The following is a 24,280-nucleotide window of genomic DNA, read 5'->3' as shown; positions in this document are numbered from 1 at the left end:
AATCATTGTATATCCTTCATCACATTTACTACCAATACAGGTGATAACATATATGCAAAGGAAATTATCGATACGCCAATAGTTACAAGTACATGTTCTATTCATCAAATCAACTGAATGCATAGATGGAACTAAGGGGGTGCGTGTGGGGGCGGTCGCACCCCCTGAACTTTGAAAAACTCCACTATCATGTAAGTCATTGCCGAGAAAAATATCCCAAGTCTGAATGATTGAATAACGTCGCTATGAACTAGAAACTGATTTTCATTGGATCTAACCACCCTCAAAGTCCTTGCAACTTCAACCTTGCTAGCCAATATTATCTCCATTTTTGGACATAAAATGGAATTCCATTTCATAGACTCCTCCAATCTGTTCCAACTCATTTCCATAATCTTAATTTTCCATAATTCCAAAAAGCATTGGAGTAATAGATAGGAAACACTCCTTAGTGATCCATGCATTGAAACATTCAACTAGTGTCGAGCACATCTCACTGTATCTAGCACCGCGAAAGTATGCATTTGCCCAATTTTCCAATCTAAAATATGTTACAAATATAGGAAAATAATTACCACAAAATCCAAAACAACAACAACAAATTCAAAGTTTCAACAACCTTATACCCTATTAAAAAATGACTCAATCTCGAAGAAGTAAATCTTCGCACCAACACAAGCCGCCAATGTCAAACAATTTCTAGACACAACTACAATATGAACTCTACTAATTTGTACATCAACAACACTCATCTCCTCAATACAACAATCCTTTTTCTCTTTCGCCCCTTCGATAACATCCTTAGTTCTTGCCACATAAAACCCTAGAAAATTGCAATTCAATTAATAAGAAAAAACCCTAATTCACAATAAATAAAAAGTTTTACCTTGAGAATGAACGAGAAATAGAACTGGAGGGTTTTCTGATACTGCTAATGGATGTGTTGGTGGGTTTTGAAGATCAAAAGTGAAATGTTGAGGTTTTAAAGGAATGGAATGACCAATTTTTTTGAAAAACAAGTCTTCTAATTTTTTAAAGTCTCCTTTTACTTCTTCGTCTAATTGGATGACACTCTTTTCATACTCTTTTCTTCTTCTTCTTTCGTTTCTGTTATTGGAATTGAAGTTTAATGTGTTCAATTTTGGGATTTTGAAAAAATGAATAAGAAATACTGTAAAAGGGTATATACGGCATTTTGAAAAAACAAATATGGTACGGTTGGTTTTTTCTCGTGACTTACTGAAAATGAAACCTTTATTTCGCACTTTTAAAACCGGGTGGGCTTTAGACGTAATTCATAAAGTCAACGGGTTTTAGGCTAATAAATACCAGAATCAGGATTTTGAATCAAGTTTTATATAAATTTTTAGTATTTCTTTGACTAATAATATTTTGGCTTTTGTTGACTTTTATTTAACTACAAAATTTTCCTCCGCTTTCTGTCATGAAACTATTTTACTTCAGCATCTATTTTCGCTTGCACCGTAGTATGGATACCCGGGTAGGGTGGGTTCATAACCACACAACATCTGAATGAACCAAAACTGCAGCATGTAAGCCTCTCTTTAACTAGATAAACCATAAACATGAACTCACTACACATAATTACCACTAATAAAACGAAAAATGGACCCATTACAATGGCTTCCATAAGGTTGTCCAAAAGGGCAGGAGCACGTTTATGAAGATTTATAGAGTGAAACTGATGTAGATTAAACTGGCGGAAGCTTCAGTTTATTAAATCTACTCTTGAATTAAACAAAACAACTAAAACTAAAACAAATCTTTATTTCTCTCTGAAATATTCTTAATAACATAACTCTCCCTATACCCTAATTACAAACCCATTATTTATACTAATCCTAAAAACTATAAACCAATAGTAACACGACACGTGTCAACAACTAAAATAGAATAACTAAACTAGTGGGCTCACAACCCATGGGCTTGACCATACTGATGTCCGCATCACTCTCCCCATGTTGAAGAAGCTTGTCCACAAGCTTGTTGACATAAAAACCTCTTCAAACTTGTATACGTCACCCTCCCGAGGTTCTGAGGAATTCGACCTCAAATCTTGCCCAAATATCGGCTCAAACAAATAACATGATACCACAATGCTGCTAGTACTCCTTTCTTGAAACACAATGAATACTGAAAGTCATGAAGTATGCATTGAAGTGTTTTGTGGCTGCGAGCAAAAACCTTCTCAAAATTGGTTAGAAAATTATCAATATAACCACCACATTGTGCTTGCTAAGTTGGATGAACAAGACCTTCATAGATCTAGTCAGCATGACGTCTTTGTTGCAATGGAAGGTGATGAACCTGCTAATTTCGTTTGTTATCACGCTCAAAACATGACACAACGTGATTAAAAGGTTCACGAACTAATGGAGGAACCTCGACTGGATGGTCATGCTGGAGCCATTGTTCAACTCGTTTCTGGTCTGTTGTTGCAGCTGTATCAGTAAGATCTAGGTGAGGAATGGAGTGACCAGACCGAATATCAAAAGGACGCAGTGGTTGGTACTGGTCTGCAACCTGTTCTAGCAAGACAGTATCTGTGGGTGCTTGAATTACTGTAGTGTCTGCTGGTGTAGTAGTAGTGACCAAGGTAGGAGGCGAGAGTACTGTAGTGGTGCACCCACCACTTCAAGACCCTGCGGCGTTGGAGCAGTCTGAAGATGAGAAACCTCTTGTTGTGGACAAATGATTGAGGCGCATATCCTAGATTCGGGTTTGGCGCATAAAGAGGAACATAATGATATTGACTAGGGTTCCAAGACTGATAATAAGGAGAATAACCTTGAGACATCATCTGCTGTTGATAGAGATCTGGATAATAGCCGAATGGCATAGAAACTGGTGGTGTCTGAAAACTCTGAGAAGGCGCCATTAATGGTGGAACCTGTGACGACTGCTGAAAAGGTAAACTAACTTCTGGAGAAACCCTAGAATTTTGTTGTTGGGCGGCTAGAAGTGCATTCAAGGTTTCTTGCATAACTTCAAACTTGGCATTCAAACCCTGATAATTTTTTTCTAGGTGTTCTATCTCTGGTTTCTTGGTATACGGCATAAAAATTAAAATTTTGATCTTGAAAGAAGACAAAGACAGAAAATTAATTTTCGGATGAACAATAACGCATGAATAGTGTTCCCGATGAACAGTGTCTCATGAACATTAACACAAAAAATTAAAACAAATAAGAAAATGGAAAATTGGATTTTACTCAAGAACGATTCGTGCTCCGATACCAAATGATATAGATTAAACTGGTGGAAGTTTCAGTTTATCAAATCTACTCTTGAATTAAACAAAACAACTAAAATTAAAACAAATCTTTATTTCCCTCTGAAATATTCTTAATAACACAATTCTCTCTCAATCCTAATTACAAGCCCATTATTTATATTAATCCTAAAAACTATAAACCAATAGTAACACGACATGTGTCAACAACTAAAATAGAATAACTAAACTAGTAGGCTCACAACCCATGGGTTTGACCATACTGATGTCCGCATCAGAAACAGATAAGCTTTAAGGGAATGATTCAGTATATAAAGAAAAACACAGTCAATCACTTACCTCAAAGACTCCATGGCCTAGCTATGAACTGTCCAGTCCAGGAGACTAGCTGAGCTGCCAAAACTACCTAGATATAAAGTAGTTGCAATCAGCCAGTCGCAACCATACTCCAAACTCTATACACAGAGATAAGTATCATGGAGGTTAATAATATAGCCTCAAAGTACTCCGTGTCTCTTAGATTCCACCTCGAAGCACAAGGGTTAGTGTATTGAGGTGTATGCCTCAAGTTGCAGAATTGAAACTATAGTCCAAGGCTGCATTGTCAATGTGCCGTAGCCTAGACTTAGAAACATACAGTACTGAGTTTAGGACGTACATATATCTATCCACATTGAATTGAAAAATAATCCTCGCACAAATGAAGACGCACTAGTGCACAACACTCATCAGTGTTACTAATATTTTAATTTCGTAAGAAACAATTATCTACTAATTGATATTGCTAATCTTCATATGACTCTGAACAAAAAATTTGATCCGTCCAGGAAAGGCAAAGACAAGAAACAAGTGACTTTTCACAGAGGCAAAAGAAGCGCTACAACCTACAAGTCTACAACTGGCCCAAGTTGTTATACACAGAACACAACAACAGAGCAAACAGATAAGTGGGATAACTAACTACAGCACCAGGAAAAAAAAAATAATCAAAGCACATTCATGATATATGAAAAGAACGCTAAAGTGAAGAATATCCACTCACTTTCCAAGCAAGGGAATACCCAAGTTGACTTGCAAGTTGCAACCAAACTTCCACCAGCCCAACACAGAAAACAAAGAAGAGCTGCCAAGGAACCTGCTTTCTTATCCAAAGCAATATAAAACAAGGAATAGATCAAAGTAGCAAAGAAACCAAGATTCAAAACCATGTGATTTCCAAATAAGATATATCACTGTGAAAGAAAGATGGCGTGAAGTACAGAAGGACTAGAGTTGAGAATACAGTTGGCCAAACACATAGCATATGAATGTATATGTTCATGGGGTTGCTATGATAAGCCCCATAAATAAAAGGCAAAATGCTTCTCTAGATCAAATAAACCAACTCTTCCCTTAGAGATTCTTCCAGAAAGCTTAATGAAATGAAGCAAATGGAACACTCTGCAGATTTCAATCAGAAATAATGTAGAAGAAGAAAAAAGACACGGAAGTTCGACTAGATTAACAGGTAGTTAAAGGGTATTCAAGGATAACGCAGTCAACTGTGTTAATTTTTCTCTAAAATGTGCATTCCAAGTAAAATGTCCAAGGAGTACATCTGACTGTTAAGATTTAAAATAATTAACAGTGTTCTTTGGCTAATTAATACCAAGCAAATGGCTGAGAGGGGATTATCTCATAGGAACAATTTGACATTTTATCTGAACTGGGATTGGTTTCTGCAATCACAAGGCCTACACCTTGAATACACCTTGAAGTGATTTTACAAGTGGTTTGCTGCTTTGCTTACAATGCCAAGCGCTTGGAGAATCATATCTCAATAGAACTCTTTGCTTTCAGATACTTGGACTGCACACTCCGTGACGTATATTAAACGCTGTAACAAAGTTGTCTAATGGAATATGTTTAGATCCCACAAGTGAGAATGCAAAAAATCGATAACAGCCTTTATCACAAAGAAATCAAGAAGCTAAAGAACTCATGTTTGTTCCCATTCACATCCAAAATGAAACAAACCAGGGCAATCTGAAAAGAAGACAACAGTACACTCCACGTTTCAAGGATGGTGTTCAAGGACAATCTGAAAAGAAGACAACAGGAAATCACTAAATCAAGGATGGTGTTCAATAACATTTGGATCACTCAAACCAGAAACACAATCATAGCCAAATGCTCTCATCACTGTATAGCCAGCACCACTTCAAACATCCAAAAACTCTTTCAATCTTGCAAGATACTGTTCAAGGTCAACTATCATCTACTTGAAAGAAACTTTCTTGTTTTCTCTCAATTTTTCTCAACCACACTGTACAAAACTACAAATCAAGTACTATTACAAAGCACTATCTACAGACAACACAGTATGATACAATGTAAACCATTTAGGGACTTGAAGAAGAAGCCTCTTGTCTTGGTTCTCTCAAATACTTAAGTAGGGTCTCAGCCTGTCACAAGAACCAAAAAGGAATGTCAAACTTTCAATTAAGTTGTGCAACCAGGGACAATTAACATATGCACATTAGCTAGACGTGACAAAGACACCAGTCAAACAAATGCATGGTAAATGTTCAAGTGTATGTATTAGTTATCATACAGGCACATGTGATAACATTGAGAATACTGCCCATTTAGGAAATAAGAACACTATAATACATGCAGAAGATATATTATGTGGACGTATACATGCAAGTAGGGCTGTCAATGGGTTTCGATAACCCAATAACCGAACCAAACAGATAAAAAACGGTTTGGGTTTTGGAAATTTAGTTTGCCCTCCACCGAACCGATAAGATGGCATTTTAGTAATATTTATGATTAATTTTGTATAGGTTTTATCAATTGTGTGTCTAAAATTAATTGATTTGATTTAGGATTTAATTGATTTTATAGTTTTCGGTTCAGTTTCGGTTTGTAAATATATCTTATCAGTTCGGTTCGGTTTCAGGTACCCAATTATCTTATCGGTTCAGTTTCGGATTTTCCAGAATCTGACCCAAACCGACAGCCCTACATGCAAGGCACATTCACTGACAGATGAATGTACTACCGGCTTGGGGATCACCTAGCTCTAGATAACCTGAAAACTTAAAGCCGATATATACTAGAATGACATAATCTAAGAAAGTGTCTTACACCAGTACATTTTTACCACATCTTTATCACATTCACTGTTGAAGTGCTCAGAATCAGGACTAGGAACTTTCACCCAGAAATGGTGGATCCAAAAACGCTGATCCAAGACAACTTGCTCAATTAAAAGTCTGCTCTAGCCCAATGCACGTAACCCAGAGATCTAATCGACAAATTCAAGCCTCAAAGATGTATATTAGTATGTGTGTAAACTTCTACATGTATATCACTCGACCATGCAGTGATAACATCTACATGGAGAGAGGTCAACTTCTCTGCCGACTGGTTAGCTAACCAGGGAGTCACCTTGGGACCTAATATGTGTGTAAACCATGTTGGAAGGCCTCCACTCCTACATAAAGTAGAGGAGCCCCATATGACCTACTTTAGATTCAAAGATCTGTAAAGGTGAGATTTGTTACACTACGGAGCCTACCGTAGCGCCACATAGACTGCCTATTCTTTCTTCTATTTTTTCCTTTGCTTACCATATGTAAAACCTACTTTTTCCTTAATACAATAGTTACTTATCGAGGGGAAAGAAAATAGTTTAACTTCTTTCTCCTGAGAAACTTACAACATTATTATTCCTCCAAAAAGACGGGGACAAAACTCACTTCGCATTTAAAATAATTAACAGGTTTGACACCCTTCGCAAACCCAACTAGACGCACCGTTATGCTTCCGCCAAAACATTTTGAATACACTTAGTATTTCTTAAAGCCCCTAAAGCTGATAGAAATTAAAAGTTAATAGCCTGAGTTTTTTAGATGGTTTAGCTACAGGAAATAACCTATCATGCCAGAGATAACAACATTAAGAATGAGAATTTCATTACCATATAAAAGTGTGCAAGATTGACCAAAGAAATGAAGAAATGATTAATGAGACAGGCCTTTCAAACTTCAAGTTTATCTAATGGCCAAACGTGAGATCTAGTCCATGGGATTCTTCCTCGTTAAATTGGCACAATGGAATCAGTGCAAGAACTCTAGAGTATACAACTAGAGACTAGTGGAGCATGTAGACTATACAACTCTAGAAAATCACATTGGTTGAAGTTCATATCTCGGACATCTAAATATGGACATCATGGATCTCCTTTTCATATTTCGTTAACCACAAAAGAGCATAATGCCAAAAACTTTGTGCAGATTGTGCTTTGCATATATACCTCTATACTGAATTTAAAGCTCCAACTTAAGTTCCTCCAATAACAAAACCATTTTAATAGATTGTAACAAGCTACCATTTTATGCAACTGTATGTCTACAGTAAGGATTAACCACCTTCTCCAGTCCTATTTCTACTTCGCTTCCATACTATAAACAAAAGCCATTCCATTGTCTTCAGAAATGCAGTTGAAGCTTATCGTTACTTTATGGTCGTAACCAGTGTTTCTATTTGTTTTTTGAAAATACTTATTGATATGCAATCGTATTACTGCCTAAAATTTTCAAAAACTATCACTTTAAGAAGCTATAAATATTCACACATTTGGAAGAACAATTTACATACTATATACCATTTTCCTTTAAATGTCTATATAATAACGTTTAACTACAGATATCATGTCTATTAACGTTTTAGAACTATCTATAAATCACAAGGACAAGAACTTGTATACATTTTAGTGTAAATGGCTGCACTGACCACAGGCCATGAAGCTTATATCCAATTATTCATAGCAACAAGCTAAACCATAATTATTCATAGCAAAAACTCGGTAAAAGTTAGTGATAGTACCTTGTGCTTAGCTCGATTTGTTCCCGACTGAGACAACGAGACAAGTGGAGGAATACCACCTTCCCTTACCAGCAATGCTCTGTTCCCAACATTGTGAGTGCATAGTTGTAGAAGTGTCAATACAGCAAACTCCTTCCCTTTCAGTGACCCATCTTCTCTTTCGATAGCATCAACCAGAACCGGAATACCACCTTCATCCACAATGGATACTTTCCCCTCTCGAATACAAGCCAAGCTACTCAAAACCACCATAGCCTTCTCCGACAATCCACTCCCCTGCTCCGAAATCAAATCAACTAACGGTTTGACACCACCAGCTCTTATAGCCCTCTCTTTATTCTGCCTAATTGTACACAGCTTATAAAGTGTAGTAAGTGCATCTTTCTTCCCACGATTGGACCCAAGTAAAATCAAGGAAACCAAAGGCGGAATCGCCCCACAAACACCAATGGAAATCTTATTATCTTCAATCAGCGACAAACTAAGAAGCGCACAAGCAGCATTCTGCTTGGACACTTCCGTCCCAGTTTTCAAAACATACACAAGTGGCTTAATAGCAGCAGCATTAGTAATCAAAACCTTATTTCCTTCATTCAAAGATAAATTAAACAAAGCGGTGACCGCATGTTCTTGCGTCCACGGGTCATTACTCCTTAACAATGGTATTAAGCCCAGAATAGCACCAGACTCACCTATAACAACGCGATTCTCCGCCCGATTCTTAGCTAGAAACCGTAGTTTCGCTGCGGCGGAGCGTTTTACATCCAATGATTGAGATTCTAGTCCTTCCACACATATCTTTATAGCCGATTCATCGAAAATTTCAGATGAATAAGGAAACCCAGGTTCAATATCCAATAATGAGACTTCCTCCCGTATATCATTTTCATTTTCAGGTGATGGAAGACAAGCTAAACGTTGTAACTCACCCGAAATATCGCTACTACATGCCGAGAAATCGCTAGAAATATCGAAAAACTCGGAATCTAAACACGACTGCATTATGGGTTTGTTGTTGTTCAGGGCTGCAGCCAGTTCGGCTAAGCGGAAGTCTATTATTGAGTCTGTCAAGTTTTCTGAAATTGAGGTGGCGGAATTATTATTATTAGGAAATGAGTAGGAGTAGTAGTCATTGGTGGAAAAGATGTTGGAGCGGATTGTACGCATGGATCTACCTCGGGATCTGTGTAGTTTGGATGATGATGATGTTGGTGAACTGGGTGTTTGTGTTTGTGTTTGTGTTTGGGGTTGGGGCTGTTCTATGGATACCATTGCTTGTTTTGATGAGAAAAAAAATGATGGATTTGGAATGGATTGTGAGAAAATTTGATTGGGATTTATTAATGGGGAGGAAGGGAGTAGACAGCTAGTGAGCTGAGAGTGAAAAAGTGAGAGTGGATAGGACGTGTATGTTCCGTGTTTACAAAGGGTTCCCATTTCAACGTTAAAGGCCCAGCTAGTCATCTCAATACTCAAGCACGGCCCAAATGTGCTGTTTACAACTTACAACTTGTGTGTATGCCAAAACTTGAATGCAATTTTTGGAAGGACCTGAAAATTATCTCCATGCTCATCTGTCTCCCCAGAACACAGTCATTACTTCAAACTGTAAATCCCTTTTTAGGGTGTCTTATTGCCTAATGTAGTCAAATTCAAATAACAAGATAATTGGAGTCTCAGGAATAAATAAGATAATGTTTTAAAACATATTAACGTTACATTGAGAAATGAAACAGGGACTTGGAGCCCGATAATGAAATCTGTAATGCAACTTTTGCTACACAACAGCTCTTGTAAGTATAGAACACTAAAATCATTTGTGATTATGCTGCCACAAGGCCAACAAGTGATACTACATTACTAATTATTAGGCTACTAAAGACCGTTCCCATTACCAACAAACTGGGCTGGAGACTTGATTGAAAGCATCACGGTAGAGAAGATTTGAGATGGTTCAGCCATTGCACCATTTCCATAGTCTCCACAAGCCAATGTCTTTGTGATGGGAGGTATTAGAGTAATACCTAGTCCACTAATTGAATCAAGATGGCGTGCAGTAAAAGGATTGCTCCACATAAACGTGTTCATAGCAGGGGCAACGAAGAGTGGCTTATCAAAGTCCCATGCTCGAACAATGCATGTCAGAAGGTTATCACACAATCCCCCAGCAATCTAGATGAGAACACAATATCAAAGACAAAGTCAGAAAGAAACCTAAAGGAAACTCGAGCAAGAAGATCATTTATATAATGCAAAGGCCACTGGAGAAATAAACTTCAAAAGAAATGTAACATCTTCATTATCCTTTATTTTCCTTTTTATCTTCTTTGTTATTGTGAAAGTTACTTCAACTTATCCAGTTCAGTTTATAGCTTGGTACTGCCATTAAGAATCACACTCCTTTTTGCCTCCCTTCATTTTCAATAATATTCGAGGTGATGTCATTTCAGAGTTCAACAATCAACTCGTCGAAGGTGAAACTGAAATCAGTAATTCCGTACACTCTACGAAACTTCTAACTTGCCACTGTAACACCTATTGTTCTATCAAACAACACCATCTTCCAGATTCCTCTTATAGTTGATTCTATGACTTCATTATCAAATCTCAAAATCAACAAATCACATGTACATAAGATAAAAACAAAATCTAGACATTAGGTAGGAATACGTATTACATCACCTTACAATCCAAAATCATTAGAGTTGAACTAAAGAAAGATTGATATTTAATCAGACTACAAAGACCTTAAGGTTCTTATACCTACAAAATTCACAATTTTAAAAGACAGTCTTTTCATCCAATTGACAGATGTCGGGATTCCAACGGAAGTTATTGTCACTAGTGCATTGTTACCAATCTAACCTTTCTATATCCTCCCCCGACCTAGCTAGCTTCCGCAGTTTCCATTACCATTTAACCAATTAGTTCCCTAAATTAAATTTACCATCTACTATGTAAGAGAGACAGTACCTTGGCAAGAGTATTTGTAGAAAGCGGTGCAATGACCATGACATCAGCCCATTTACGAAGCTCAATATGAAGCACACTATCTCCAATTTTCTTCCAACTGGACCATTCATCCTCATCAGTGTAAAGAACAACATCCCTAGGAAGAGATGTTTTGTCAATGAAATGTAGAGAAGACGACGTGGCAACGGCTTTAACTTGTGCCCATTCAGAAAAACTATGGCACAAATTCCCAAACTTAATAGCAGCTACACTTCCACTAGCTGCTAGCAGAATACGAGGTTTTCTCGGTGCTTTGTAACATTCTCTGTCTGCTCTTTTTCCAACTTAACTGCCTCTGAATATGCCATATAACCTAATAATATCCAAGTTTAGACCCAATCTTTATTACTTTTCTATAGGATTAAATTTCAACTGAATATTAAAAATCTTCAACAGTTTCAGACAATTACTCAACAACACATTGATTACAACAACAAATTTCGGCTTTAAAATAATAGATAAAATTTTTTTTTTACGAAATGAAATATCACTGATTAATATAAAGAAATGGATCTCACCTTTTTAAGTAGCGTCTTGTATTCGGGTTGTGTAGTGGGAAGTGGGAACTGGTTAGTGGTTATCTATATTTTGAGTAATGAGAAAGAAAGAAAAGCCCTTTCTGTTATGGCCTTATTTAGGCCTATGAGGCCCATAGGTCAGCACTATAAAAAGAAGATGATGAGTGATTGAGTGAATAGAGGAGGGTCGTAACAATGGCGCGAATAAAAAGTTATTATTCTCTACCGCATCGTTTGGTTCTCTAATAAAAATCTTCTTATAGTTGTCTTCTTTTACATTTTTCACACTATCCTATGTGTTTTGAAATTAATATTTGAGCTAGTTTCAGTGTTGTCTGATTGTTCTTGGAGTTAGTTACAACTTATCTTCTCAAAAAGGTGAGATTTTTATTTTTTATCTATTCTTTATAATAAGATTTCAGCTCATTTGCTTTTCTTGCTCCCTATCTTTTTGGTGCCACTTCTTTATGGAAAGTTACTTTCCTAGTCACACTATTATTCCTCTCTTTCTCACTCCAAATAAGAATCAAATAAAAGCCTCTTTTAGTTTTTCTTCTTGGTGTTCATTACACTTGAGGTTAAATATACAGACTATTGAGTGCTGGTCTTGTTGAATGTATTGGTGTAAATTGGGGAACTATGGCCACACATCAGTTACCACCTAAGACTGTAGTTCAGATGTTACAAGCTAATGGTATTAACAAAGTGAAACTATTTGATGCTGCTCAAAATACAATGAGTGCATTGGCTGGAAGTGGGATTGAAGTAATGGTAGCCATTCGAGCGATCGACTTGTGTCGATGACAAGCTACAAAAGAGCTAAGCAATGGGTCAGCAGAAATGTTACTAGATTCAATTTCAATGGAGTAAATATCAAGTAAAGTTCCAGTTACTTATCTTTCTTGTTCAATCTTGAAGTAATTTAATTATATGAAGGTGTCTATTGCTGTGATCTAGACTTGACTTAAGCTATTTGAGTTTGTACTTATTTGGCATGCTATGCTTGTATTGTAGTTTATACCTACATCTGTTTTAATATTTTGTTTATAGACACACTTGAAATCAGCTTTAGTTAGATTAGTTGTTTACCATATCAGATATGGCCTCATATGGGAAGTGTATATCAATATTTGGTCAATGAATAGTAGTGCTAAAAAATGTTTTAGTTTATTCAGCTTCTGTTTTGAATAGTTTATCTGTTTAAGTTGTGTGACTATTAGGTATAATTGTATAATTCAAATCTTCATCTTAGAATATCTTCTTATCTTATATATAATGGGAAAACTAGCCCGTTTATTAGTCCGTCTATTCTCGATTTTAATCCAATCTTTTAAATTAAAAGGGTACCTGAAAGTTTCACCCACGAAATTTTCTATAGTTCATATTCGAAGGGTAAATTAGGCATTAGCTCCCGTATTCCCATAAATCGGACTATACAACTCAACGTCTTCATAAAACAAAAACACCGTTTTGCGGTTTCCCAATTAAAAGCAAATTAAACCGTGTTTGTCTTCTCCATTCTTGATATTCCCAATCCCAATTAAAGCCCGTTAAGTTCACTCCCTCCCCAATTTAAGTCAAAAAGAACTCTGTCATTCCACTCAAAACAAATTTTTCATTCCTCTGCTGATTGAATTTATGAATTGAAATCTACTCTAAAGCGCATAGGTAGGAATTTTGTTTATTTCTTCAAATTTGTCTACAATTTTCGTATTGTTCTATTTCTTACTTTTTCCTTCTCTATTTTTTTTTTCGTTCCAGTCACAGAATAGTGCCTTTATCATTCAATACTTTTTTACCCAACTTCCCAACTCGAACAGAAAGGTATGGTCTTCTAATCTGTTGCCCCAAGTTTTCAGTTAACCAACCGTTTCGATACTTTCCCCAAGAAAAAATTCATATTCAGCAACATCTCTTCTTCATCTTGAAAATCCCTCTCCACATGGAAGAGGTTAGATTATTATTTTTTTAATTTACTTTTAAATTGTGTTTAGGGAACAAGTTTGGTTTCCAATTTGTTTGCGCTGGCACCAACGATGCTTTCTTTGAGACATCAACTTTCTTTATCTGCTCTTCATCGATTGGGTATGTTTATTGTCTGCTCTTCATATTCTTCATCTTTCAGCCTCGTTTCCTTGGTTCACTTTGCATAATCTCACACAAGGTACAAATGCAGAGGTTCAACAATGAGTCACTGCAATGTCTCGGACCACGCAGGCGATGCTTTTACCACACTTAACTTGGAGAAGGCAAGAAAAGACGGAAATGGTTTGGGCAAAGGAAAGCTAAAGTTTATGATATCGCGAGCGTGGTTGTGAGCATCAAGTCTAGATGGGTAGCTATGACAGACTATGAATTTTTCTCGTCTTGCAATGAAAATGAGACTCCAGAGTGATTATGGTGATCTGTTGACAGAGGATGAGAAGAGTCAATTGGAGGTTGCCCTTAAGATAGATTCTTCAGAGTTGGTGCCAGAGATTGGGATTTTTGATGGGTTTATTGCTCATCGGCATAGTTGCTATGAGCAAAGATATATATATATATATATATATCGAAGACGCACAGAGCTGTAGCAGCAGTGAGGCTAAGCAGGAGAAGAAAGGTTGATTTGGTGGATGGAGAAAACGGGAAGCCAAGCCCGAGACACAAAAAAAGTTGCTTCCTCCTAGAAGTTCGCTTTGTGTGGAGGAGAAGGTCAGTGATCTCCTTGGGGATTCGCCTCCCAGAAACAGACTTGGTAGGCACTCAGTAGATATTGCTGAGAAGGGGGATGAACTCCGTAGAGGAAGGGATGCAAGAAAACCATCTTTGAGTTCTGAAAGTAGTCATCGGCGCAAGGAAAGTCATTGTGAGAGCGAGTACAAAAAAGGATTGAGACCTATTCTCTGGCTTTCACCCAATTTCTCGCTTCAGACAGAAGAACTCCTTCCTTTGCTTGATTTTCTCACAAACAAGGTCAAGGCAATCCGTCGTCTAAGAGAACTTCTTACTACAAATCTTCCACCAGGAACTTTTCCTGTTAAGGTTGTTATTCCGGTGGTTCCTACTATCAGGGTGTTGGTCACATTTACGAAGTTTGAAGAGTTGCAGCCATTGGATGAGTTCTCTACGCCTCCTTTAAGTCCTCATCTTTTGCGGTAAATGAAAGCCCAAAGCCAGTTGATGCGAGGCACGGTTCATCGTGGCTGCAATGGATAAAAGCCCCTATGAATTGTTGAAGTTTGTTCAATTTGGAAGCCTCAATCTATGAATTGTTGATTTAGTTTATAGAATTAATTGTTTAGTGTAGTTATTGGTTGTTATCTATTAGTTTACTTAATAATATGATGGTATTTTCTTCCGGCAGGATCTCTATATCAGTATTGGTTGGCCTCTATACCGAAAATATGGACATGCATATGAGGTATTTCTTGGACCATGCTCACCTTAAAGTCATGTTGTTGACTGAATTGCAATTTGGTTTAAGTGTTATTGTTTAACCAGGCATTCAGGTTAATCGTGAATGATCCTGACCCCATTTTAAACTCACTTACTCGCGAGATTAAGGAAGTTGGTCAAGATGGAAAGGAGGTAACTACAATTCGCGCCACTCATTATTTGGTAGTAGAAGGTATTCTGTTTGTGTTTAACTTATCAATTTGTCACTACACATGTGACTAAGCTGGTACCCGCTGTGTCAGATGAGATTAAAGATGCTCTTTTAATCAACATTGGGATCATCTGAATCAACTAAGGATAAGCCCTCATCCATCACAAAAATTATTCTTTGAAAGTCTTGAAGTCCAGTATTGACTTATTTGAACCGTGATCTCAAAGATATTATCAACATCCGCTTGCTTTCGTGGCGAGGTGAAGTACCACCACAATGATAATGCTGCCAGTGATAATGGAGAGCTTAATGAGAAGTTTTCTATAGGCATCAATTGGTTACTTACTTCATTGCTATGTTGAATGTTATATGGCAAGCTAGAAATAAGTGGAAGTTTAAAAAGATTTTAAGTTCTCATGAATCTATTCTAAACTTTCTCGAGAATTGGCGTAAAGGCTTCCTCCGAAAAAAGAGACAACTCGAACTTTGTGTGGAACCAAAATTGAAATTAGGGCCAAAGATCTTGCATGGATTAGTCCACCTCATGGCAGAAAGTGAGCTTAAAAGGGAAGAAGTGGAGAGAATCAAGGTTCTCATATTTGCTTCATTTGCAAATCTAATAGTAGCATGATCCTTTATTTACCGGTTTTATGTAAAATTGTGCAGCAAAACAATGATAACCTTAATTGTATTACTATGTAAAATGTCTTGCAGTCAAGCTGGACGCAAATCGTCTGGTTGTAGGTACTCTTCGTGGATTCGACCAGTTTATGAATCTGGTGTTGGAGAACACCCTTAAGATGAATGGAAATGATAAAAATGACATAGGCATTGTTGTAAGTCGAAATTCGGTATTTCCTTTAGTTTAAGATGATTCTATACTGTCAATTTTCTATTGAGTTAATTTTTTGGTGAACTTTCCTGCAGGTTATCAGGGGTAATAGTGTGGTTATGATTGAGGCCCAAAACCCTTGCCAAAGGGAAAAAAAAACTTAAGTCTGAGCTTGGTAGAGATTAACAAGAAAAACATGACCGAAAACCTCAAGAATGGCTCTAAAAAAAACCAATTAACACAAGTTTTAATGCTGTTGAAAAAGGATATGACAGTAGCAAAATGTGTCTATGGACACGGTGTTTATCTGTTTGGTCGTTGCTACATATTCTGGTTCTCTTTTCTGAGATGTTCCTTTTTTCTATTGGATACACCATGGTCAGTTCGCCTATTGAGATGTCGCATGCAAATATTCTTTTTCTACTTAATTCTTTTTCTACGTCTATGCATGCTCTCGTACTGCTTGGCCTCCATTATTCTTTTCTTTTCTTTTCTTTTCCTGGAACTTCAACTTTAACACGCAAAATGAGACAGGTGATTATGGGCAGTGACAGTAGACGAAGGAGATTTGCAGTGGTGGAGACAAGGTTGTTCTGAGTTTGAGAGATGTTGCGGCCGATATGTCGGAAGGGGTATTAATCACAGAATGAGGACGTAATGGTTTGTACAAGGCGGAGATTTCTAAGATGGGTGGTAAATGGCTAGGGAAGTATTTATGCCAAATCAGCCTGGGGGAAGCTCAGAACTTGAGATTCCAAGATGACAAGTGGTCAGCACTTGGACTGAGAAGGAAATACAGATGGGGCCAATTTCTAGAGGTTACTTTATTTAGTAAAGCAAACATAAACACTCCCAAATCAATTTATTTTCCGGTAGGAAGCGACATGGAAGGATGGGCTAAAATAGGGGTTTGCATCTTGGATTTATTTTTAGTTGAGAGATCAGACACATCATAGTTAAGAACTAACAGCAGGCAAAGCAACACCGTCCACAAGCTCCAGTTACATCTATTATCAGGAACCAACACAGGGAAAGGGGTAACATACTATTGAAGAAAGGCAAGGAAGGAGAAGATGTCATCCAAGTAATGATGCCAACCACCATCCGAGACTATTCATGGTGGGAGGTGATTGTAATTGAAAAATCTACTGGGAAGATAACAAATCTTTTCACGTAAGCTTCCAAAAAGGGCCATGTTGTTGCTATTCTGTTAGATCATTAGAGTAAAGGTGAAGGCAATGGGGCAGCAGAAGTAGCGGGGACAACTAAGGCCGAGTCCAATGGTGCATCACTCTCTATCTCCATTCCACAAAAAAAACTGTGTTTTAAGGATGGGGAATCAATTTTGGTATCCAATGGTTTGGACCATTCTATGCCACTTCGACTGGTGCGGAATTTAAAAAAAAAAAAAAAAAAAAATCCACGCCACTTCAAGTGGCGTTGTACTTCAAATGGCGTGGTATGAACTTGAAAAATACATTCCACACCACTTCAAGTGGTGCCGTTGGGTTTTTACAAACTACGCCATTTTAACTCGTATAGAATGCACTCTCTATTTTCAATATTACTCTATATATGGAGAGTATTATGGAGATAAAGAGAAAAAACCACCGCCACTCCCTCCACTTTTGAGGGAATGGGGAGCCATTGCATCCAGCCTAATGTGGCAGTTTTACTTACTGCCCTTCATCTATCAGTTTTTGCATTTCGTCTAATTTAATTTTATTTAATTTTTGTGTTTTATCAGACCTCGCCATGTATTAATCTAAAACATGTTACATATTGATTTTCTCCACCCCAATTTTCTCACCTAGCACGTGCAACACACGTGCCCGTTTACTAGTGTTGATAATCATAAGGGGATCGAAACATGAAAAGGGCGCAAGTCCTGGATGTGGCATTTGGCCAGTCCGAAACATGAAAAAGGCGCAAGTCCTGAACGTGGCATAAGGGCCGGTTTGAAACAGGAAAAGGGCACAAGTCCTGGACAGCGGCATTTGGGCCAATCCGAAACATAAAAGGGGCGCAAGTCCGGACGGCGTAAAGAGCTAGTCTGAAACATGAAAAGGGCGCAAGTCCCGGACCGCGGCATTTGGGCGATCAAAACATGAAAAGGGGCGCAAGTCCTGGACGCGGCGTTTGGGCCCTCCAAAACATGAAAAAGGTTGCAAGACCGGGACGCGGCGTTTGGGCCTCCAAACATGAGAAGATCGCAAGTCCCGGGCGGCATTTGGGCGATCCAAACATGAAAAGGGGCGCAAGTCCCGAACGTGGCGTTTGGCCCTCCGAAACATGAAAAGGTTGCAAGACCGGGACGCCGGCGCGTTTTGGGCCCTCCAAACATGAGAAGGTCGCAAGTCCCGGCACGCGGCATTTGGGCGATCCGAAAACATGAAAAGGGGCAAGTCCCGGGCCGCGCGTTTGGGCCCTCCGAAACATGAAACATGAAAAGGTTGGGCCCTCCAAGACATGAAAAGGTTGGACCGGACGCGGCGGCGTTGGCCCTCCAAACATGAGAAGGTCGCAAGTCCCGGACGCGCATTTTTGGGCGATCCAAACATGAAAAGGGGCGCAAGTCTTGGGCAAAGATTGGGCCCGTCCGAACATAAAAAGGTTGCAAGTCCCGGACGCGGCATTTGGGCCCCTCCGAACATGAAAATGATGCAAGTCCCGGATGCGGCGTTTGGGCCCCTCCGAAACATGAAAATGATGCAAGTCATGGATGCGGCGTTTGGGCCCCTCCAAAACATGAAAAATGTGCAAATGCGTCCCGGGCGTGGCATTTGAGCGATCCGAAAAAATGAAAAGGGCATGAATGGTTGTCCTAATTAATACTTGGGGCAACCTAAGCAAGGAAAGAGCTAAGTATCCCGAGGACTAGCAAGATTGGGGGCAAGATGATATTCGGATCCAATAGTTACATTTGTTAGTTGATCCCTGGGGGCATGCGAATATAACAAATATCATATACAGATACTCAAGTACTTGGTCAAAAGGAAATAAAGAATTATGAAGAAAATGGTGACTGGCGTTCATAAAGATGGAGGGTGTTCTCATATCACAATATATTCGTGTTTAAAATAATTTGTTCAAACGTGGAAACATATAAGAAAGGGCTTTCTTTTAAGGGGATGGTTTTCTATGGAGCTTTTCCTGATTCGAAAACTTATAGTAACCTTCTCAAGTTCATGCTTAAGCTTAGGAAAGTGCGAGAAGTTTCAGTCATTTTCAATGAGATGCTAAAAAAAAAAAAAAAAAAGTTATATGGAGAAGGTGGATCAAGGAAGAAGATGTCACTAAGTTACTTTATGTAGCGGGTGCTATCTATTTGTAATTTTGTACAGCCCTATCATTGTGTTTCTTCTTCTTTTTTCTTCTAAAATTTTAATTTATGCAGCTTTCTCTTCTCATAAGGAACCGATTACGGTGGATATTCCATCACTAGTTCCCCATGTATTTATATTAGAAGTAATTTTGAAGTCGGGTGATCTATCTAATGTTTCGATTGCCATAATTCTGCCTTTACATTCATTCCATTTCAATGAAATAAGCCCATTTTATGTTAAGTTTATACTATATACGGAATATGTCCGAAATCGGACTTTCAAATGAGACAAGAGGATACTGAGATGGGAGTGGTATTGAGTGATAGTGATTGAGTTTGTTAAACTTGGCTCATGGAGGTTACATTTTTGTAAGAACGAGTACTCTGAAAAAGTAGATAAGATTAACAACAATGCTTGAGTTGCTGAGTTGCTTATGAAAATCTGATCACTTATTTGGCTCATCTGAGTACTTGCTAACATTTTTTTTCTTGTGAAAATATATTTGATGCAGTATTTAATATTCTGGATCTTTTTTTTTACCTGTTAACGGCTAGTTGATTAGAATTGCATTTTATTTTGTTTTAGTGATATATTAGTATTGGGAAGGTCATCTTGAATATTATATACTTAAGCATTCTTATGCCAAAGTTAATAGGTCGTGCACCAAATTATCTAGCAGACAATTGTGAAGGGTTACAAGTTTTCTTTGCTTTAATAAAGCTTAAGTTCAACTAATGTAGATACTAGATGGTCACAGCAGTTTGAGAACGATTAATATCATTCGGCTGCAAAAGTAAAATGGGTTCAGTTTTGGCAAAAGGATATAGTTACAGACTAGGGAGTGTTTTCCTCCGTAAAATGTTTGCGTCTGCATTATTATATGGTCATGGGAGCTCTCTTTATTTGGAATGCTAGCCAAGTTTGTACTGCCCGAAGAGGGTAGATCCTACTTTGAGTGAATGATGAGATCCAGTACCAATGTCACTGTTTTACTATCCAGCACCAATTTGTAGGCCAGAGAGACGCAGAAAATGCATAGGCCATATTCTCAGTTCAAAGGGTCATTGAATATAGTTTCCAAGATATCAAAGAACTAATATGATAGTTGTTAATGTATATTGAAGTTCAGGTAAGTTTGGTATTAGGAATAAAGATAAGTGTACCGTGATAGAATTTGTGGAAATGGAAATAGTAAAACGAACTCTGGCTTCTTGGCACCACGGGCCAAATTAATGGTCCGCGGTACCAAGAAGGGGCAACTGTTATGGCCTTATTTAGGCCTATGAGGCCCATAGGTCCGAAGGAAGAGGCCCATAGGTCAGCAGTATAAAAAGAAGATGATGAGTGAATAGAGGAGGGGAGACAGAGGGATTTTTTAGGTCGTAACACTTTCTGTTTATAGCATTCAAAAAATTGTGGAATGACCTCAAAGTCCCTGGAATTATGAATGTTTTTTTACTAACCTTTGAAATTTTAGATTATTATTATGTGATTATTACTAGTGTACTGCCTATGCAATGGGGGCGTGAGCGGAGAGGGAGAGAGAGGAGTGGAGAGGAAGAGATTGAGAAGGCATGGAGAGGGAGAGGGAGAGAGAGAGGGACGAAGAGATGAGGAGAAATGAGGACTGTAGATGTTGGTTATTTTGGGACTACGACCTGATGATCTGTTGGATAGAAAATAGCTGCACTCTTCTTGGGACAAGAGTTGCCTACGTATCAAGTTTCTCCGGGTAAACTTGAATCAAACCTTACGTAGTTCATCTCTCTCTATTTGTAGAGGTGTGTCTGAACCATTATGAATTGCAGATCCACCTTATATGCTATCTTGATGATTTGTCATTACTCTGATGTTACAAAATAAATGACTCATTGATTGTTGCGTTGACTGAGCTCCCGGATTGCACTAGTTGTTATCCTTCCATGCATGGTCATGAATCGTTTGGTAACGACACAGGTGTTGGGTCGCTGGTGCGATCTGATGTTGTGGGACGAGCTGGAGTAAGACGTCCTGCCTTGTGGACACGTGCTCTGTAGTGTAGAACGGAGGGTACTTACACAGCCCCCTTTACTTTTTATTTGTTCTTGGGACAGCTGTTGCGTGGAGCAAGAACGGTTTAAAAGGTAAAGTTTTAAAAGCACGTGTCTGACAGCTATTTTGTTTTGAATTTAGGTTTTGGAGAATGTGACGGAACCTGTTGGGCTGGATTCCTGGGCCCAGATTTACGGCGATTTGTGGGCGAGTAATGATTTAAGTTTTGGGAACACGAAACGTTTTGATTGTCTCGAGGTGTTTGGGCAGTTGAGGGGTTTTTTACTTGTAGAAGATTTTTGTTTGTTCACTTTTCAACCAAAGGAAAAAAAAATAGTCTAGAGTGAAAGAGAAAGAAGGAAGAAAAAAACTTCTCGTCCTTCTTGAATCAGGTTCGTCTTTCCACTTTAAAAATTTGAGCTTTATTTCTTTCTTTGATTGTGTCATGTCTATGACTAGTGATAGTGTAAGTGGTGAGGTTGAAGTTGGTAAATGGAGAGAGATAGCTGTAAGTGAAGAAAGTGAGGAGAGGGTTCATAGTGGTGATGAGGCTTCGTCGTCTTCCTCGTTGGAGACTGTGGATGAGAGGAAGCCTAAGTCGGTGAATTGTTATGCCGCTTTGAGGAGGGAGTTTGGTTGGGTGAAATTCGACCTGGTCATGTACGATCTGGTTGGAGAAGAATTTGTATACTAACGACTACGTTCCTTGGGGTGGAGGAGTAGTTGTTTGTTATGGGCAGTTGAAAGGCTGGGATGAGGCTGCCCTTTTCCCGTCTTACTGTGGAGGTGTTGAACTTTTTGGGGAAAGCCCCTTGTCAGCTCGTGGGGAACAGTTGGAGGGTTCTCCATGTGTTGGACTTGTTAAATGACAGGGGCTACAACATCTGTTTAAACGATGTGATTGAGCACTTTGTTTTTAGGAGGTCGGGTGTTATGAACTTTAGTTTTCATGTTTATAAAGGAAGTCTCCTGTTATTGTGGGGGTGAGCAAGGAGGACTGGAGTCGTAGGCCATTGTTGGTTGCAGGTAGATATTGTCCTCCTGGTTTAGGAGATTGATAAACGTGTTGTACAATCTCGTGGTAGGTCGTTGGTTGTAGGTCGTAATGTGTATGTTTTATATTATAATTTGGATATTCTGATTTATTTTTGGGTTTGTTTTTGCAGAGGTTTCTATCCTTTCTCGTACGAAGAACGGTGTTATTGAAAGGTTTGCTTGTTTGAGTTTGGAAGATAAATAGGCTTTGTTGGGGGAGGTTGCACATTACTTTAAGAGGCGTGGAGGGAAGAAAATTAACCGTAAGAGGCTGGAGCAGAAGGCTAGGGCTCGCAAGGTGGTGGTTGAACTTTCTGACTCTAGCTCGGAATCTGCCATGGAGAGGGAGAGTCACAAGAAATCACCTATTTCTGAAGTGAAACGGAGTGGAGGTGCTGGTGACAGCCGTTCTGGTGGAGCTAGGACGTTTGGTGTGGTCGCTGAACATCATTTTGGAGCAGTGAGGGCGGCTGGAGGGGTGACGCCTTCCAGACGTCCTGAGTTGGGTGACGCAAATCGTTTGTTATCTCAACGTTCTGAGTTAGGTGATGCAAATCGTTTGGCACCCCAACGTTCTAAGCCGGGGTGGAGGCTCTGCGTCGGCCCAACCGCTTTTGATCCGTGATGCGTTCGCATCAGATCCAACCGCTCCCTTTGGAGATCACGGGTCTTTGAAGTGTTGGTGGTCTTTGCGGTGGCGATCTTTGGTGGGGGAAGTTGATGCTCCCACTTTGTTTCGGAAGCCTAATCTGAAAAGGCGTTCCGAAGTGGTTGAGTCGGAAGGGGCTAAGAAAGCCCGAATTGAGTCTGGAGACTGACTTGGTGCTGTTGTAGGTCGTTCGTCTTCAGGTCGGGCTCCTCTGAAGAAGATGAGCCTGATTAATGTGGCTGTTGATGTTGGGGCGGTTGAGGCCCGAGATAAGGAGAAAGTTGGTGATGTTGAGCCTATTACTGAGCAAGGCAAAGGTCAGGAAGTACAAGCCCAAGTAAGAAGAGTGATAGTGATGTCCTTGATAGACTGGTTACGTATGAGGACCCCTACAGTTTGTTGTCGAAATTTGTTGTGAATGGTGATTATAGCTTCAAGTCCCCTGCGGTTGGTGCGGCGTTGTTGGATAGTATTGTGCTTGCTGGGGATAGGCGCAAGCTGGATAGTAAGGGTCTGGATGTGAACTTTGTGGAGATGGAACGGTCATTGTGCTTTGTGAGTATTCTTCCGTTCTGACTTTGCTCTTTTTTTATCTTGTTGATTTTGATCCATTTTAATGTCTACATTAATTTGTTGTCTTGTTTGTTAGGTTTTGGCGATGTATCGGAAGCTGAAGGATATGGCGTCTATCTCCGATCGTTATAAGAAGGAGCTGGATGACAGCAAGCAAGCTTGTAGCAAGTTGGTGGCTGAACAACAAGTGGAGAGAACGGAAGTTGCAGGGCTGAGGGATCAAGTGCAACAGCTTGGTGGTAAAGTGGATCTGTTGCAACCTGCTCTGGATTCTGCAAAGTTGGAGGTTCAAAGAACGGTTTGATGAGTGTAAGAGGTCAGCCGCTCCCGTTCTTTGAAACGAAGGACTGCATACAACGACTTAGTGGATATGGTGGAGAGTGGTGATGTGTACGTGCTGTTGGATGATTATCTTGAGGCATTGGATAAGAATAATCGCCTTAAGATGTCTATTGAAAGTGGGGCTGCAACAGTGTCTGCTGCAGATGCTGGTGTAGATGCTAATAGACCATTTGATCTGCCATCTGACCAAGTCGTTGTGCCACCAGTTGCTCCAGCTATTCCTTCTGTTGTATCTCAAGTTGTTG

General features: G+C 39.0%; 1 protein-coding gene, 1 long non-coding RNA gene and 3 pseudogenes across 3 annotated transcripts; 2 read left to right on the top strand and 3 right to left on the bottom strand.

The window, feature by feature from the left end:
* Positions 1 to 1,061: 1,061 nt before the first annotated feature.
* On the bottom strand, positions 1,062 to 5,432 carry LOC147522733 (uncharacterized; annotated as a pseudogene).
* On the bottom strand, positions 5,224 to 9,541 carry LOC147522732 (ARM repeat superfamily protein). Its single transcript, XM_086594948.1, has 2 exons — positions 8,129 to 9,541; positions 5,224 to 5,697 (listed from the first exon to the last, which is right to left on the bottom strand). The coding sequence occupies exons 1-2, from the start codon at positions 9,398 to 9,400 to the stop codon at positions 5,635 to 5,637; spliced, it is 1,335 nt and encodes a 444-aa protein (XP_086451074.1). The 5' UTR covers positions 9,401 to 9,541; the 3' UTR covers positions 5,224 to 5,634.
* A 270-nt stretch (positions 9,542 to 9,811) lies between these two features.
* Positions 9,812 to 11,448, bottom strand: LOC147522731 (phosphopantothenoylcysteine decarboxylase HAL3a-like; annotated as a pseudogene). Its single transcript, XR_015214396.1, has 2 exons — positions 11,102 to 11,448; positions 9,812 to 10,300 (listed from the first exon to the last, which is right to left on the bottom strand). The product of XR_015214396.1 is annotated as a phosphopantothenoylcysteine decarboxylase HAL3a-like (transcript).
* A 216-nt stretch (positions 11,449 to 11,664) lies between these two features.
* On the top strand, positions 11,665 to 15,418 carry LOC147522729 (uncharacterized). Its single transcript, XR_015214404.1, has 4 exons — positions 11,665 to 12,535; positions 15,005 to 15,061; positions 15,142 to 15,268; positions 15,339 to 15,418. It is a non-coding gene; the product is annotated as an uncharacterized LOC147522729 (long non-coding RNA).
* On the top strand, positions 13,976 to 14,799 carry LOC147522730 (uncharacterized; annotated as a pseudogene).
* Positions 15,419 to 24,280: the final 8,862 nt, after the last annotated feature.

Source organism: Coptis chinensis, chromosome 1 (genome assembly GCF_015680905.1).
Source record: "Coptis chinensis isolate HL-2020 chromosome 1, ASM1568090v1, whole genome shotgun sequence".
Lineage (NCBI taxonomy): Eukaryota > Viridiplantae > Streptophyta > Magnoliopsida > Ranunculales > Ranunculaceae > Coptis > Coptis chinensis.
The sequence above is the reverse complement of the archived record's forward strand: the minus strand, read 5'-3'. Positions and strand labels throughout refer to the sequence as shown.